Here is a 17,943-nt window from a genome sequence, read left to right as displayed (position 1 = left end):
AATACTAAATATGAATCTCATAAGTTTGGGCTTAATGCAATTCATCGTAGAGCTATCCTGTGACCTAGCAATTCCTCTCCTGGGGATATAGCCTAAGGAACCAAGTACACTCATCCGAAATGATCTGTGTATACTGATGTTCGTAGCAGCACAGTTTGTAATAACCAAAACCTGGAAGTAACCTACTGCCCAACAACAGATGAGTGGCTGAGGAAGCTGTGGCATATACACACAGTAGAATACTACTCAGCTAGGACCTCCATGTGTTAAGAGTATTCTGCAGAAAACTGAGATATTTTACACATGTACTAATAACCATATTTATTGCTTACTGTAAAGCATTAATCTCCCACATAAAAAATTAAAACAAACCAAAAAAAAAGGATCAAAAAATAATGTTGAATTGATGAATTAACCTTCTTCACTTCATCTTGGATGAAACTTGAAGAAATCATGTTAAGTAAAATATGCCAAAAAATGAATGATGAATATAGGACGATCTCACTTGTGGACAGAAGTTGAAAAATAAGCACAGGAAGGGGAAACACAAAGTAAAACTTGGATTGGGTTTGGTGTATTCCACCAAGGTAAAGGATTCTAGGGTAACAAGGGGGACTTTTAGGTCCTGGTGCATGATGGTAAAGGAAGACCTAGGCTGGGGGTGAGTATTTTGTAGAAAACTGAGAAATTTTACAAATAGACCAACAACTGTGTTTAACTGTAAACCATTAATCCCACCAATACAAAAAAAATTTTTTAAAGGTGGCTAAATCATTGAACTGCAGGATTAGTCTCTGAAGGACTAATTTGAAATACTTAACGTAAGTATGAAAGAGAAAGAGAGAGAGAGATTTTCTATCCTCTTTTCTTCATGGTGCTCTTACCTGTGTTCATGTGGTATCATGGAGTTCCAGGGTTGACATTTAATGCCACTCTTTGTTATAGATACAGTCCCTTTGTAGTTTCCTCCTTTACCAATGATGCAGTTTCTAATGTAGTCTATCAGAAGAAACAAGAGAAAAACATTGTAACTATGTGCATAGAAAGAAAATAAAAACAAAATTCCATGCACATTTTTTGGTAACTAATATTTGCCAACTAGGTCAAATAACATTGAAGCTTCTTGCCTAGTAAAAAACTAAAGCTTTTTACTAACATTTTCTGAATAAGATGTTTTGTAGTAACTAAAAAATAAAAAATTAAGAGGTCCTAATTCTGTGAGTTTATAGCTCAGTAACTAGAGATATGTCCATGCTCTTAACAGACTAATTTGCATACTCAGCTGAACAGATAAATTTAACTTGAAAGAAATGTTTTGCTCAAATATGTGAACTCTTTTAAGATTACATTAGAAACAAAAATGAAGTGATTTGTAAAAGCTATAATTTAGAAAAGCGCTTTAAGATAATGAAAGTAATTAATTTGTCCTTATTCCAGAAAAATGTCATTTTTTTCATGTGTGCATGATAATCATATTATGGTCATATTTTTGGTAGGTTGGCTAGCACCTGAACTGCTAAATTCGAAAACACCCATATTCCAATAAATTGTATATTCCTATCAAATTGCAGTATGTGCAATTAAGAAGACTGAAGACGGTCTTATAATATACATCATAAATTGTGTTTAAGAAATATGGAATAATTGGAATATAAAGAAACTATCCTATTTTATATCATGAATTGATTTTGATTTAAACAACTGCCCTATAAAAAGGAAGCATCTGTGCACATTAATAATTATCCAACTGAAATAAGACTGTTTTAAGAAAAAAATAACATTGAAATATATATTATTGCAAATTTAATTAATAATTATACAATAAAATTTCATTTGTAAAATCCAGTTTAATATTCTTCAATTATTTTATTGACATAATTATAACTAATATAAATACATTGTGTATACAAGTATCAAAAACTCTAAAACAAGCAAGCTAACAAAAATACTGGAATAGTTTTACATCTTTTAAAGATTTTCTGAAGTAGATAATTAGGAACAGATCTAAGAGACACAACTAATTTTAATATCTCCATATTTAACTGTTATTGGTAATAATCAATATAACTATAGTTGAAATTAGTTACTCTAAGTCTAAAATTTAAAGTACTGTGATAAAGTTAAAACTTGTTGTAATAAGGTGTTTAAAATAGTAACTCAAGGTAAAAAACACTTTATAAAATAAATGTGAAAAACAGCAGCTCTAGGAGATGCTGTTAGAGATAAGAAAGATGAAAATATAATCAAAGTTTGATAAAAACTGTCTTCAGTCTAAATTACTAAGTAAAAATCTATCTTAGTGACTGGCTTTACTATTTAAAGATCCAGAATATAATAGAAAAAACATGGGAAAGAACACTGATAAGAAATTACATACTTATACGTTATAATTAGACATTGAAGAAGTCAGTTACCTTTGTTTTCATAAAGGTCAAATTCATGGCCAAATACTTTTCTCACTCCACTTGACATGCTATTGAAAGGAAACCAGAGGCACCTTTTTTTGGCTTTATCAAAAACAAAGGACCTGAAAAAAAAATCTGAATGAAAAGAAGGAATACCACTATGTATACAGTTTTTAAAGAGACTTACAGTTTGCCCAAGGCTAGTAATATAAAAATAGATGTCTTTTACATATACAAAAGCAAACTTTTGAGTAATATTTGCACCTATCATCTTGATAGCCAAAGAAAAAGAAATAATTACATTTTTGAGGGCATAGATTTAAATATCAAGTTTAGTATTTGGAATATTCTTATGTTACTCTACATGGCTTCTAGGAAAAAAAACAGTCTCAATAAGCAAAATCACTGTTACACAGAGCTTGAATAAAAACTGAGACTTTTTTATAAGTACACAGAAAACTGGAAATTAATCATGATATTTAAAATACATCCATTTATATATAATCACAAACAAAATCATCCAAAGTACAGAGTTGTATAAATCATATTTTAAATTAGCATCTCCTAAAGTTCATTAGACAAATTATCACACATGGATATTCTCTCAGATAGCAGGGGTCTGATATCAAGTGTGTGAACAATTTAATAAAATTCTGAAGATTATTAAAAATTAGAAAGATTCTGCTATGAGCAAAAATGCTTACTTAAGTCAATGCTTCCTTAATTGTATAAGGGCATTGATTAGAATTATTGATACAACAGAAATATGATTCTGACATACAATCTGAAAGAAAATTACTATACTGTATTACTTCTAAGTATACTGTATTACTTCTAAGTGGCTAAGTATTATATTGACTTTTTGTTACCCATTGACTGTATTTCTATTTAAAAAAAAGATGATAAACACAAAAACCCCTTACCTGAGAATAGCAAAGCACAAGATAAATTTTCAACATATTGACTTATTTTTATCAATTTGATATTTATTTACTTATTTGATAGGACAGAGAAATTGAGATGGAGGGAAACAGAGAAAAACACCTGTAGCACTGCTTCACCACTTATGAAGCTTTCCCTTTGCAGGTGAGGATTTGGGGCTTGAACTTGGGTCCTTGAACATGCTAATATGTACTTTCACTCAGGTGCACCACAGTCTGGCCCCAAATGTTAACATTTCTTTTTTTTAAATTTTTTTTAATATTTATTTTATTTATTTATTCCCTTTTGTTGCCCTTTTTGTTTTATTGTTGTAGTTATTATTGTTGTTGTTGTTGGATAGGACAGAGAGAAATGGAGAGAGGAGGGGAAGACAGAGAGGAGGAGAGAAAGATAGACACCTGCAGACCTGCTTCACCGCCTGTGAAGTGACTCCCCTGCAGGTGGGGAGCCGGGGTTCGAACCGGGATCCTTATGCCGGTCCTTGTGCTTTGCGCCACCTGCGCTTAACCCACTGCGCTACAGCCCGACTCCCTACATTTCTTATAAGAAATAAAGCTGAAATTCTAAGCTATCATCATTTCATTAAGAAATAGCATTTAAACCCTTTCTCAGTATGTTTATACTAACTATAATGAAATTATGTGCAAACATCTAATTTAAAAATACAGATTTTTCTAATAAGGAGTTTTCACTTCTTTATATTGTGACAACATAATTTCATGTAATATTAGATATCTCAAATCATCCAATTAATTCTTAGTATTTTCTTTTAATATTTTATTTATTTATTCCCTTTTGTTGCTCTTGTTGTTTTATTATTGTAGTTATTATTGTTGTTGTTATTGATGTTGTTGGATAGGACAGAAAGAAATGGAGAGAGGAGGGGAAGACAGAGAGGGGGAGAGAAAGACAGACACCTGCAGACCTGCTTCACCGCCTGTGAAGCAACTCCCCTGCAGGTGGGGAGCCGGGGGCTCAAACCGGGATCCTTATGCCAGTCCTTGCGCTTTGCACCACATGCTCTTAACCCACTGCGCTACCACCTGACTCCCAATTCTTAGTATTTTAACAACTTTTAAATAAATTGAGAGATCTTTATTTTAAAAAGTTATTGATAAATACAATTAAATTATTAAAAATATTAACCTGTTAATTTTTTTATTCAGTACATCAAGTAACTTAAACATCGATCATACTTAAAAACTTATACCTGTATTACATATATGTATTTGAAATATTAATTTATGAGAACATTTACCTTGAAATATTAATTTTAAGGGCTAGGAAGACATCATACCAGTTATGCAAATAACTTTCATGATCAAGGCTCTGAGGTCACATGTTCAATTCTCAGTACCACTATAAACCAGAACTAAGTAGTGCTATGAGATCACTCTCTCTCTCTCTCTGTATCTTTCATTTAAAAATAAATGAAATATTTTAAAGAATTAATCATAAACACATATTTTAGAAGCTGTAGCAGAATAACTAGGTAAGACAGTATAAGTTAATAATAGACTTGAATTTTGATCTGGTTAACTTTAGTCATATGTAATATGAGTTAAATTCCTTCTTCCTTGAGGGATATTGAAAAAAGGTGTTAAAAAAAAAACCATGAAATCAGTTATTAGACAGAAAACATACACAAAAAGTGAAAAAAAAACCTGTAAATAGACATCTAAAAAGAAATTTGAAGTTACAGAAATAAACATTTGCCACTGCATGTTGCATTTAAAAATCACCACGCATACGTGCTACTTTTCTTTGAATTACGTGGATTTAGTATGACATCACCTCTAAGATAATCTATGGCTTCTCAGGAATAAAGATTTGTGTCTGCATATACAAATGTGACTTCATCTAGGAAGTAGGTAACTGAGTTTCCATTTTGCTCATTCTAGTCTAGCTTTCATTCCATCCCTATGCCATATTCTCTAGGAAAGTAATTCCTAATCGTATAGACTAGGTATAAGTCTTCACGTTTCATGAGTTACATATCCTTACAAGTTTAACTTTAAGAATCATGTCACCTTTATTTCAAAAATTTATTGTGTGTAGTTTCCTCATTTTTATGGCATAGTAACAATTCTAGTTCCCTCTCTTGCATAGATAAGGAGACAGACTCCTATTTTCATCTCTGGTAACAATTCATTAATGGGCAATTCTGAAAAAGCTTTATATCAAGCATTTTGATTGTTTTTATTCTTTTTTAAATTTATTTTTTATTCATTTCATAAGAGAGAACCATATAAGAAAGAGAAGTCAGAGACAGTCTCACTCTAGTTTGCATAATTCGGGAACCTCAGGCATGTAATTACTAAATTCTACCACTTAAACTACTCCATAGGCAAAACTCTTCCTTATCCAGTAAAGAACTTCTGTCTCTACAAAATCAATACTGTTGATACCTTCTAATGAGAAATCAGTGTTTGAAAATTTTCCATTGTATGCCCACTAATCACAGAACTTTCACACAATTTTATTGGTACATTCCACAATTTCTCATATTACTGGGAACAAGAGCCTGCCTGGGCTAAATACAAAATGTGATTGTATGTGCTTTTTAGCATAGGTTGTCATAAATTTGGATGACTAGAATTTACTAGGAAAGTATGAAATCTCATTCACATGGGAAATGTGAAGATTTGTTAATCAAGTTACTGAATTTTCAATGTAGTAAAATCATTGTAGTTTCTTTTTTGCAAGGAGAAAATAAGAGGAAAAGTCCGGAGCCCACCCCCACCTCCATGCCACGGGAATAACGCTAGTTTATGACAAAAATGAGATAGTTAACACTTTCTGACTTGTAGATTCTGAAGAATGTAGATTCAGACTCAGTTTAAAATTAAGGAATTGGAACTTAAGAAAGTAAGAAAGGTAAAATACAGAGTGAAGCTTAGGCTAAGCCATAGTTTATTGCAGCAGATTTAGAGACTCCAAACGGGAAAGATGGGATTCGGTTGGAGACACAGTTCACCTTGGTGGAGGAAGACTTCACTTATTGGTGTATGTGGTGTGCAGATACTTATAGGGAGATTAAAAAAAAAAAAAAAAACACTGCATACATGTGACAATAAGCTTGCAAATCACCATTTCTTCCAATAACCTAATTTATGAAAGAAAAAAATTTTCTAAAAAAGGAGTGATGTGATTCTCTCCCTCCCTTTTTTCTGCCCTTCCAAATTTGAGGGGAAAATTCAACAAATTCAAATTTTGGTTTTTTTCCTTTTTTTAATTTTTTATATTTATTTACTTATTTTCTCCCCTTTTGTTGCCCTTGTTTTTGTTTTTGTTGTTGTTGTTATTGTTGTAGCTATTACTGATGTTGTTGTTGTTAAATAAGACAAAGAGAAATGGAGAGAGGAGGGGAAGACAGGGGGAGAGACAGACAACTGCAGACCTGCTTCACCACCTGTGAAGCAACTCCTCTTCAGGTGGGGAGCCTTGGGCTGGAACCTTCATCCTTACCCTGGTCCATGTACTTCGTGCCTTGTGCGCTTAACCTGCTGCGCTACCGCCCGACTTAGCAAATTCAGGTTTTTAATTGCAGGAAGTACAAGACCAAAAATCTACATAGTTGAGATGTTGATTAAGAATTGACTAAGAATAGGTTTCTCAGGGGGAGGGTGGTTATGCAGCGGGTTAAGCACATATGGCATAAGGATCCCAGTTCCAGCCCCTAGCTCCCCACCTGCAGGGAGGGGGTCACTTCACAAGTGGTGAAGCAGGTATGCGGTGTCTATCTTTCTCTCCTCCTCTCTGTCTTCCCCTCCTTTCTCGATTTCTTTCTGTCCTATCCAACACTGACAGCAATAACAATAATAATAACAAGGACAACAAAAGGGAAAAAATAGCCTCCAGGAGCGATGGATTCGTACCACCAAACCCCAGCTAACAACCCTAGAGGCAAAAATTAAAAAATAGGATTCTCTCTCTCTCGAAACAAATTCAAGGTTTGCAAAGAAAGTCAGAGAGTGAAGCAAGATTATAGTTGCTTACTCCTCTTGCCAGGAAATATTTCCATGAAAGTTGTACTTTTACTTCAAAAATGCTTCCATAAAATCTATACATCAACAGAAAGTAGATTCTCTACTCCTGAAATCTGTTGAAGAACTGATCCTGTTCTTAACTTATCAAGCCCACAGCACTCATTTCTCTGAGATACAGTATTGCTAAAATCTGTACTAATCCCATGTCACTATTCAAATATAATAGGGTAGGACTCAAAATTTCAAGACTCTCACACCCAAATCTGTAAAATCTAGAATGAAAAAAGGAAATAAAAGTTTAGAAAGTAAATAAGAGCACATAAAATTTGTGGGACAAAAAGAATGTTATGAAAACAATGCATTTTTCTTTTGGCAATTCAGATTAAATTGTCATGTGGTCCCAAACTCCAAACTCTAAACTCTGGAATCTCTGACAAAGTAGCAATGAATTCTTCCTTATGAGACCACACCAGACTTAAATAAATAAATAAATAATAAAAGTAAAAGAAAGTCCTGAGTCTCTTCATGCTTCTTTGAATTGCTCATTTTTCACCAAAAACTTCAACATCACTATCCCCTAATTTCTTTTCAATCAGTCTACTACAGACACCAATAACTCTATAGTTATTTATCAAATTATTTTGCCAACTTTTATTCAAATCACTAAAGTCAGTGATATAAACTGCAGAAAACGTTAGCCATCGTCCGGTTTAGAACCTGAAAAACCACTCCACTTATCTTCAAGGGGGACAAAAAAAACACATTAAAATAGAATAATATAATGTGTTAGAGCAAGAAAAGCCAACCTAACTGAATTTCAGTTCCTCAAACTAAGTTGTTCATGAGATGAGAAAACATAAATTTCATAACTGAAGCCACTGTGTATTCAAAAGCCAGTTGATGTGTTCTCCCTTTCTCAAACTTTAACCAGCTGAGAGCTAGATTCTGTTGTATTGAGTAAAACTGAAACCAAACTTAGAATTTTGAGACAATTACATTACATAAAAATATGATGATAACAAAAGCATTTTGTATTGGAAAACTTTCCTAAGAACAAAATGAAACCACTTACTTGCAAGTGAATGGAAGTCCTTTGTTTCTAATACATCTATTGGCACATAGGTCTGCTGTGTTCAGTTTTTTGGTTTTTATCTTCAATAATGGATCTTCTTTAATTAAAGTGGTCTTTGCTGACTTTTTGAATTCATGAAGTGTATTTCTTCTTTTCTTTTGTCCTTCTAGTAAGAATAATAATAATAAACATGGGAGAAAGTTTATAAGGTTAACATAGAAATAAATGTCTTTAAGCATCTTCTCCTATAATGATCTTATCTGACAAAACACTAGATAGCCTGTGAAGTTGAAAGAAGAGTAAGGAAGCCAGGCAGTGGAGCACCTGGCTGAGCACACATGTTACTGTTCTCAAGGACCTGGGTTCAAGCCCCTGGTCCCCACTTGCAGGGGGAAGCTTCATGAATGGTGAAACAGCGCTACAGGTGTCTCTCTGTCTCTCTCCTTCTATCACCCCCTGTCTCTATACAATAAATATAACCATAATTTAAAAAAAAAGAAAGAGTAAGATGGGCAATGATAATTCATGATACTTAACAAGAAAAGAATATAATCAGGCAAAGAAAAACTTCTCATGTGGAGTCATTCATCTGCATATTCTCAAATGAAAGAATTTTTTAAAAAATTAGGGCAAAGGTCATTTTATAGATACAAATACACACATAATATTCTCCTAACAGTATGAAAGCAAATAGCGGGGCATATCACATCATGCTTTATGATTATTTTTTTAGTTTCCTTCTGCAATGTGTCTTCATGTAAATTATAGTATTGATTAGATAAGGTAATACAATGACAGATCAGAAACTGCTCATTAAAAGTATGCAATGTATAAGTTCTTTATCTTTGTTCTTTAAAGTAATCATATTATTCACATTTTAGACCATACTTTCTACATAAATATTTTCTGTTTGGGGGCACTACTCCTCAGTATCACTGAGCCATTTGTCTTGAAAACAAGCCAAATGTTGTAAATCAAATGCATTTAAGCTTCATCCTTTAATGTAGCAATATCATTTTTCTTCATGGTACATTTAGGTCCCTAGACAGGCCCCTAGATAGCATGAACTCTCCTATTAAAGACCTTAGGGAAGGAAAAAAAAAAAAAACTAAAGTATCCTAAAAGACAATCTAACAAATACTTATAGTGCATCGAGAACTTGGTATTTTCTTTACAATCTGCCCAAAGTCACTTAGTTTCTTTTTTTTTAATATTTACTTATTTATTTTCCCTTTTGTTGCTCTTGTTTTATTGTTGTAGTTATTGATGTCGTTGTTGTTGGCTAGGACAAAGAGAAATGGAAAAAAGAGAGGAAGACAGAGAGGGGGAGAGAAAGATAGACACCTGCATACCTGCTTCACTCCCCTGCAGGTGGGGAGCCGGGGGCTCAATTCAGGATCCTTACTCTGGTCCTTGCGCTTTGCACCGCAGTGCACTTAATTCGCTTAGCTACCGCTCAATTCCCAGTCCCTTAGTTTCTAATGATGATCACCATCGTTACAGTAAAGGTCAAAACACAGTTTAAGAGACTATAATGCTAGCATACAGTAGGGATAGCTGGAATTGTGCCCTTCCTGTTTTAAAAAGATAGAAATAACAAATTCATTTTGGGGCCTGTGGTGGCACACCTGGTTGAGCCCACATATTACAAGGAGCAAGGACTCAGTTCAAGCCTCCAGTCCCCACCTACAAGGGGAAATCTTTGTGAGTGGTGAAGCAGTGCTGCAGGTGTCTGTCTTTCTCTCACCCTCTCTAGCTCCCCCTATCCTGTCAATTTCTGGTTGTCTGTATCCAGCAAATAAAGATAATAAAAATAATTTATAAAAAGAGAAATAATAAATTCATTTTAAGATTAATAAATCAATACAAAGGAAAATTAACTGACCACTTTCAAGACCTAACTCAAACCCAGCAGCTTTACTTCAGAAACCACATTCTTAAAATACTCACAATGGCATCTTTTTCTAAGAAGTCCTCCAAAAGTATGTGAAAATATGGTTTGTAAACACTTTCTAAAAACATTTTAGAGTTATTAGTAGGCAAACACTTGGATGATAAAACAGGAAATGCCTTTCTGGTCTTTATATGTGGTGAGATGTGTCAAGAAAAGAGGGTGAATATTTTTGTGCATAAAATTTAGAAATATGATTAGAAGAGTACCAAGAATGGCATCATACTCTAACTTTGCCAGCAACCACTAGCTTCATTTGGTTTATTCAACATGCAGATGCTACTCATTAATGTCTATCCTAACCTGGAGTCTGCAATAAATAAGAGAAAATATAAACTTCACTAACTTTCTGGCTCTATAAAACCCCAGAACACAATCCCCCAAAGACTGGTATTAATTCTTATAGCAATGTTTTCACTTTTCATTTTTAATGTTTAGCTTTTCTGTTAAATAAAAATGGAATGACCCTAGCACAACAGTTGAAATTTAAAAGTTATTAACATAAAAATGAGATCTACTAAGTAACCCATTAGTAGTGACTATAAACAAAATGTTTTGCATTGTGTAGGCAGACAGAAATTTTCAGCATTCTTACTGACCATATCTTTCAAGTTACCTGAAATGCCAATATTACAATTACTCAATATACATAATAAAAACTGAATTTTAACTGAGTTGAAATTATTTTAGTTGCAAATATTTCAGTATTTGTAAATCAATTTAGATTTTTAAAAATCATGAATAATAAGCTTTCGCTTTTAGAATTTCATCCTTTAATTTCTAGCATAATGTAAGAAACTGTCCCAAGCATAAAAAGAGGTGTAATTTTTTTAGAACTTGGTCTCTGCTATAGATCCATATTGATAGTAGTAATTTTTTCCACTAAGACATTTTTCCCTATGAGAATAGGACAAGGTTGAAAGGGGTTGAGGCGCAGTGCCCTCTGGTGGAAGGAGCAGACAATTTGGTGGAGGGTGAATTGAATTAAGACCTAACTTGGGGAGATGTGAAATGTGCCCACGTGATCACAACAGTCTTGAAAAACATTATTTTTAAGAAATGAAAAGAAACAAAGTAAGAAAGAGAAGTGGTGAGTGGGGGGGGAAAGGAGAGGGAAACAGGAATAAAGAAAATTTCTACTGCCTCCAGGAAGGTAATTCAGCAATAGAGTGCAAGGCTTATAAATATAAGGCTCTAAATTCCATCTTTGACACACATATACCATAGTAATGTTCTGATTTTTCCTTTATCTCTCACTTAATTATATATATATATATATATATATATTTTTTTTTTTTTTTTTTTTTTAAAGAGTCTTTCCAAACTGGAAGTATGAATTGACCTGCCAATGCCCATGTTCAGCAGAGAAGCAATTACAGAAGCCTGACCTTCCACCTTCTGCACTCCCAGAGGGATAAAGAATAGGAAAGCTATCGAGAAAGGGGATGGGATACAGAGTTCTGGTGGTGGGAATTGTACCCCTTTTATCATATGGTCTTGTCAATATTCCATTTTATAAACAAAAAAAAATTTTTTTAAGTATCTCCTTCTTTTGACCTTACTGCATTGCTTCTTAGTCACCTGATATATTGTACAAATTGGAATATTTCTTAGAAAGAAACAGTAGTTAATGGATGCAAAGTGGACAAAAAGAAAATCACCTGCCAAAACAGAATAGCATATATTATTTCTCAAGTAAATTGTTACCTAAAAATTTAAAATTAAATTTAGCCTAGTGTATGCTATAGTTTTATGTCTAAGTATCAGAGAAGAACACAAAATCAGATTCCCAAATCTGAAACAAACATTAAGTTCAAATATGTGTTTTACTAATTACCAAATAATGTAGTACCCTGGGTCAGTTATCTGGTTTCTGAAGCATTATGAAGGCAAACACTGAAGTCTATTGGAGAGAAAAGAAAGCTGTCTATGGGATTATTAGCTGAGCTTAATTCTAATGATCCTCAAGTGTCTTGTTGAAATGTGTTGATGTGTGGTTTGTGTCTCATAAAAAAGTTTACTCTTGATTGTTGAAAAATAGCTCAACTACTAAGTTTCATCTAAAGATCAGAAAATATTATGAAAAAGCAGATAAATCTGTTAAGTTTGCTTTACTGGATAAATTGGAGTGCTTACCTGAGACTAGACAGCTAAACAGAGGCAATGTGAACCAGATACCAGGATTCACTTTTTACTCTTTATTTCTCATGAATGAGAAGCTATTCTTCTCAGCATAGTCATTTCTGCTAGCTTAGTAACCAATTACTCTAAAATGTGAAGTTCAAGATGGTTGCATATCATGTAACCCACACATTTATAAAAATAATTTGTTCTTCTACAAAAGAAAAATTCAAAACAGAGGTCATTCAAAAACAAGAGAAAATAAAATTATTTTGCTGAAAATAGCTTTGACTTTCTCTTCCATATGTATTAACAACTGAAGCTTGTTTTACTGAAAACAGTTTAAAAAAAATTGGGGAAGAATTTCAAAAATATCTTTGGATCAAATTTTCCCCCTGCTATTTTTTTTGTGCATGACCATCAGTTGAAGTTTATAAACAAATTATTTAAATGAAATCAAAGGGTTAGAGATTACTGAAAACGTGTCATACTTTCTTGTACTTGAAATTGCAACTCCTCCCCCCCTCCCAGTATTGGAAAACATTCTGGAAGCTATATTTCTTGAAGAACTCAAAGTGTCTATTTTAGAATTGAAATCATTAGGATCTTAGTGAAAACCTACAAACAGAAAGTGGGGTCAAATGTATCAAGATGCTTGAAGAGACACATTTCTCCCTCTGGTCCCCAGGCCTCACACTCATTTCTCTCAGTACCTCATATATTTTCTTTTCTGTATGGACTAACAATTGACTTCAAAGGAAAACCATGCAAAGAAGGGATTTGCAGGGTGTGGAAAGAAGCAGGAATCTGGCTCCATATATCCCAAGAAAGCTACCCATATGATTAGTGATTAACAGCTTGAAGTGGCAAGATGTTAAATTGAAAGTATATAAAGAATTAATGGAAGAGAATGGCTGTGATTTCTATACCTCTCTAATCATAAATACCAGTCCAAAGTTTTGTTTCTATTATCTGGGGTTTGCATTTCACAAATAGACAACTAACTTTTCTTCTTTAGAGAAGTCAACAATTTCATCAAGGAAGCTGTCAAGAAGAAAGGAATCACACCAGACTTAAACCCAGTGTTGTTATTTGAGAAGCTCATCACATCTTCCAAGGAGATTTGCAAAATGAAGTGATATTCAGAGTGAGATTAGGGGTCTCCTGGGTATTTTCCTCCTCTTTCATTTTACTTCCTTGCACAAGATTCAGAAACCTCCTCTTGCGTGGATCTTCACTATTTTTCTTATTCAACTTTTGCACCATTACTGAAACAACCACAGTAAAGTACAACTCTAGTTATATGATCTGTCAACTCTAAAGCTTTCAGACATTATCCCTGATGTTCAGAACAGTGACCACAAGGTTTAGCATGACAGGCAAACTTAGTATGCATGTCAGCCTATTCTACTTTGCTCAGTACAAGCCATACTGGTCCCTCCTGCCTCCCTCCATACACCAAACCCAATTAATTGTGTTTTTATATTACATCTTTGATCACTTTGTGCTTCCCGAACTTAAGTCCTAACTTTCTTTGTACAACCCATCTAGTCATACCCAAGCTAAGTTCCTAAACCTGGTTTGACTTTCACAATAAGAAATGAACTGTAGGGAGTTGGGTGGTAGCACAGTAGGTTAAGCGCATGTGGCGCTAAGCACATGGACTGGCGTGAAGCACATGGACTGGTGCGAAGCACATGGACTGGTGCGAAGCACATGGACTGGTGCGAAGCACAAGGACTGGCCCAAGAACTGGAGTAAGGATCCTGGTTCCAGCCCCTGGCTCTCCACCTGCAGGGGAGATGAAGCAGGTCTACAGGTGTTTCTCTTTCTCTCCCCCTCTCTGTCTTCCTCTCCTCTCTCCATTTCTTCCTGTCCTATATAGCAATGACGACATCAGTAACAACAACAAGTACAACAACAATAAAAAACAACAAAGGCAACAAAAGGGAAAATAAATTTTTTTTTTTAATTTTAAATCTAAAAAAAAACTGAAATGAACTGTGAACCACATTATAATGGCACTTCTAACACATAACTGTTCTTACATAATTTAGCAGAATTGATCTTTATAAATATTTATTATTATTATTTTAATGAGAGATTCAGAGAAAAAGACCAGAACACTGCTCAGCTCTGGCTTATGGTGGGGCTGGGGACTGAACCTGGGACCTCAGAGCCTCAGGCATGAAAGTCTTTTGCATAACTATTATTCTGTCTCCCCCACCCACAAAACTGTTTTTAAGTAAAAGGAGACTCTAGCTGATTTTGAAGCAGCATACACTTCATTCACATAGTTTTGGATAGAAACCTCAGCTTTATCTTATAACTAAGATAACAAGGTAATTAAGAAAGTTAACCTCAGTGTCATTATACAAGATAATTCCAATAATGCTGATCTTACTAGAATTAAAAAGTGTTTCATATTTTAATGGGGTCCATAACACTTGCTCAGCAAGTATAGGTTTCTTTCTTATTTGTTGCCATGCCCCCAGAGGTTTCTGTACATCAAGTGGTCATCTTCTTGTTCTTTTGTAACTGAGAGTTGGATACCTGTTTCCAGTATAAGTGATATTAAATTGAGGATAATCGCTGTAGACCAACTACTATAAGAATGGATTTAGCTCACTATATTGAATATTTCCAAGAAATTTTTCAATATAATTTCTCCATAAACCATTCCACTGAACTCTTTATATTGATAAAGCTCTTATATTTTCTAAGATTGTGCTATTTTAAAGTATCTATATTATAGACTCAGGGAAAGAATTTTTAAATGGTATAACCAAAGCAAATGACAACAATGAAAAGTCTCCAAACATTCAGTGATAATAAAAAAAAAAAAAAACCAACAAGTCATGCTTTGTTATGCTCTAGGAGGGTTATATATGCTTTTCATTTTAAAGATTAGTGTGTATGTGTGTGTGTATACACACTTGCCACCTAAAGGCAGACTCTCTTTTTGATGACAATTTTAGCATTATCCACTTCAGGAATTATTCACAGCATATCTGTAATTCCCAGTTGGCCTCTCTGTGCCTTGCCAGCACACTCTTGGGTTGCATTCTCCATCTACTCAGGAAACGCAGTCATTTTAACATCAGCCAAAGTGAAATATAATTACGAATGTATATCTCCTGCCAAAACTTCGTAATGCATGCCAAAAACAAATAGACGTTGTCTATGGGTGATCTACTGTTTGGGTTTTCCTTTTGCGTTCACACAGACTTCAGGTAACCAAGTTCTTCTTCAAGTCACCCACCTTATAATCTTTAAAAAAAATGAAAGCCCTCAAGTTTTCAACTTATACCTAAAAATTCCTAAACAACTGAAGTCTTTTAAGAATACATTAGAATATGACACAACACAAGTATGATAAGCTGCTCAATTTGAACAGAATTATTTTTCACCTTTTCAGAAATTTTAACTAGATATTACAAAATTACTTGTCTCACACAGTGTTTATTTTAAAAAATTCATAAAACAGGAGAAACTCAGGTGAATAGTACACCCTTTTTTTTGCCACTTAATAAATTCTTGAAGTTTTCATTCCTTGTGTCTGCTACATTAAAACCTAAATCTGATGATTTTCATATTTATCTCAAATACATAAAGCAATCCCCATGTTTTATGGTATGTTATAACATATATGTTATGTTATGTTTATGTTATGTTATGTTATGTTATGTTATGTTATGTTATGTTATGTTATGTTATGTTATGTTATGTTATGTTATAAAAAGGCCATATCTACCTTATGTATATTTGGCTCACTCCCCTACTTCCCTGTGTCTATACATGATGTTCACCTCCCTCTGGCACTCCAGCAATGATAATATAACCAAATTACAGATGTTTCCTCTTGCCCTGATAACACCAGAAAACATCCCAAAGCAGCAAGTGTAATCTTTAAAATTCCAGGCAACATAAACTCCCCGTCAACTCTCTCTAAACTGTGAATTTAGGACAGAAAGTAGGAGACTGGTGGGGGGGGGGGGGGGTAGTTCTGTTTTCAACTAAGTCATGCAGTTTTTGCCTTCTTTGCATTATAGTTTGAAAAGGGCAGGCATCCATACCCAGAAAGAGCTGGGCTCTTAGAAGAGAACATTTCTCTTTCATTTTTATAAAGTGCATAGTACACAGTTTAATCTACTGTCTCCAAATGAAAACCTAGGAAATTCATAATTTGGCCCTGAATGTTGACTGAGTGATGTGAGCTAGTGCATTGTAATGGAAAACTGTCCTCTGGGAAAAATCAGTCCGTGGTGAACTGACTGACCATCATTTTCCCCTTCTTGAGACAAGACCCTCAGTTTAGCTTTAAACTTGAGCAAGCCAGCTACATTTCAGCTTCATGCCTAGCCTTTGGTTCATAACTAGGAGTGACTCTCGAATCTTGGCTGGGTAGTGGGGAGAGAGGAAGGAAACCAATGAAATGTTAATTATCATCTTAAATGCCTTTCAAACAGAAAAAAAAGAATGTCAAAGAAAATACAAATGAGAGGCTTAAAAATCCCATACCACATACTGAGTTAAGAAGGATGCTGGGAATCCAAAGAGAGGGTGTTAGAAAAAGGAAGACTGGCAAGAGAGAGAAAATAATAATGATGGTGAAGAAGAGAAAACTAACCTGCATAGGGGATGGCGATGGGAAGCAGAAAAAGACGTAGGAGGACATGCTGCAGCAGCAGGGCTGGCAGAAGTTTGGTCACCCACATGGTGCTGCTGGACGTGCTGGCCGATCCCACAGGAGATGCCTGGGTGAAAGAATCCTTCTCCGACTCAGTGCCTAAAGAGCCGGTCGGCTTTGAGCTGCTTTTTATTACGATGAGCTAAGTTTGTTGTGTGATTAACTGGAAAGATCTAGGTCTGAACTCCCTCTTACGGTAAGAAACTGTTTAACAACAGCCCTCTACTCTCTCACCCCCTCCTGCTTTCCTCACCCTCTACCACTACCACCACTAAACTGATCCCGCTCCTCTTCCCCTCCCCCCCCCCTCGCAACACCCCCTTAGAGAAGAAACTTACAAAGAAAAGGTCACCTGGCCTGAGGCCAGCCTCAATTTGGAAGCCTAGTGGCTTCTTTTCGAGTAGGGAAGGGAGGAGCAAGACTCAGACCAATAGCTAAATTAAGGCACAGGCAGAGGACAAATTAGGCTCAAATCAAAGAGGAAAATACATGTGTTTACATATCTGTTGTGGAAAAGAGGAAGGGGAAGCAGCAAAGAAAGAAAGTAAAGGGTTGCATTTCAGTCCAAAGTGTCTCAGCAAGTAATTTGTCAGTTTTCACTGCTAAAGCAGTATAGAGATTCAAAGCAGACACTAATTCTCTAGGACATTAGAGATCAGAAATGGGGGTGGGGGAGGAGGCAGGTGAGGAAGGAGAAAGCTGTCAGGCTCTGGTGGGCCCAAGTAGAAAGAGGGAGGAAAAGGGTGTGGTGCTGTGGCGTAGTAAACAAACAA

The 17,943-nt window shown here is 34.8% G+C and overlaps 1 protein-coding gene across 3 annotated transcripts in view; it reads right to left on the bottom strand.

Moving 5' to 3' along the window:
- Positions 1–17,429, bottom strand: part of HGF (hepatocyte growth factor) — a 101,215-nt gene extending 83,786 nt beyond the window's left edge. Inside the window, exons 1-4 of one of the 3 annotated variants that reach the window (XM_016190317.2) lie at positions 17,111–17,429; positions 8,409–8,574; positions 2,415–2,527; positions 885–999 (exon numbers count right to left, since the gene is read on the bottom strand). In XM_016190317.2, coding sequence (XP_016045803.1) covers positions 885–999; positions 2,415–2,527; positions 8,409–8,574; positions 17,111–17,198 — 482 coding nt within the window. In that variant the 5' untranslated portion in view covers positions 17,199–17,429. The remainder of the gene's footprint in view (positions 1–884; positions 1,000–2,414; positions 2,528–8,408; positions 8,575–17,110) is intronic. The other 2 variants (XM_060196326.1, XM_007527907.3) reach the window with 2 other exon arrangements.
- Between the last annotated feature and the right edge of the window lie 514 nt (positions 17,430–17,943).

Source organism: Erinaceus europaeus, chromosome 8 (genome assembly GCF_950295315.1).
Source record: "Erinaceus europaeus chromosome 8, mEriEur2.1, whole genome shotgun sequence".
Taxonomy (NCBI): Eukaryota; Metazoa; Chordata; class Mammalia; order Eulipotyphla; family Erinaceidae; genus Erinaceus; species Erinaceus europaeus.
The sequence above is the reverse complement of the archived record's forward strand: the minus strand, read 5'-3'. Positions and strand labels throughout refer to the sequence as shown.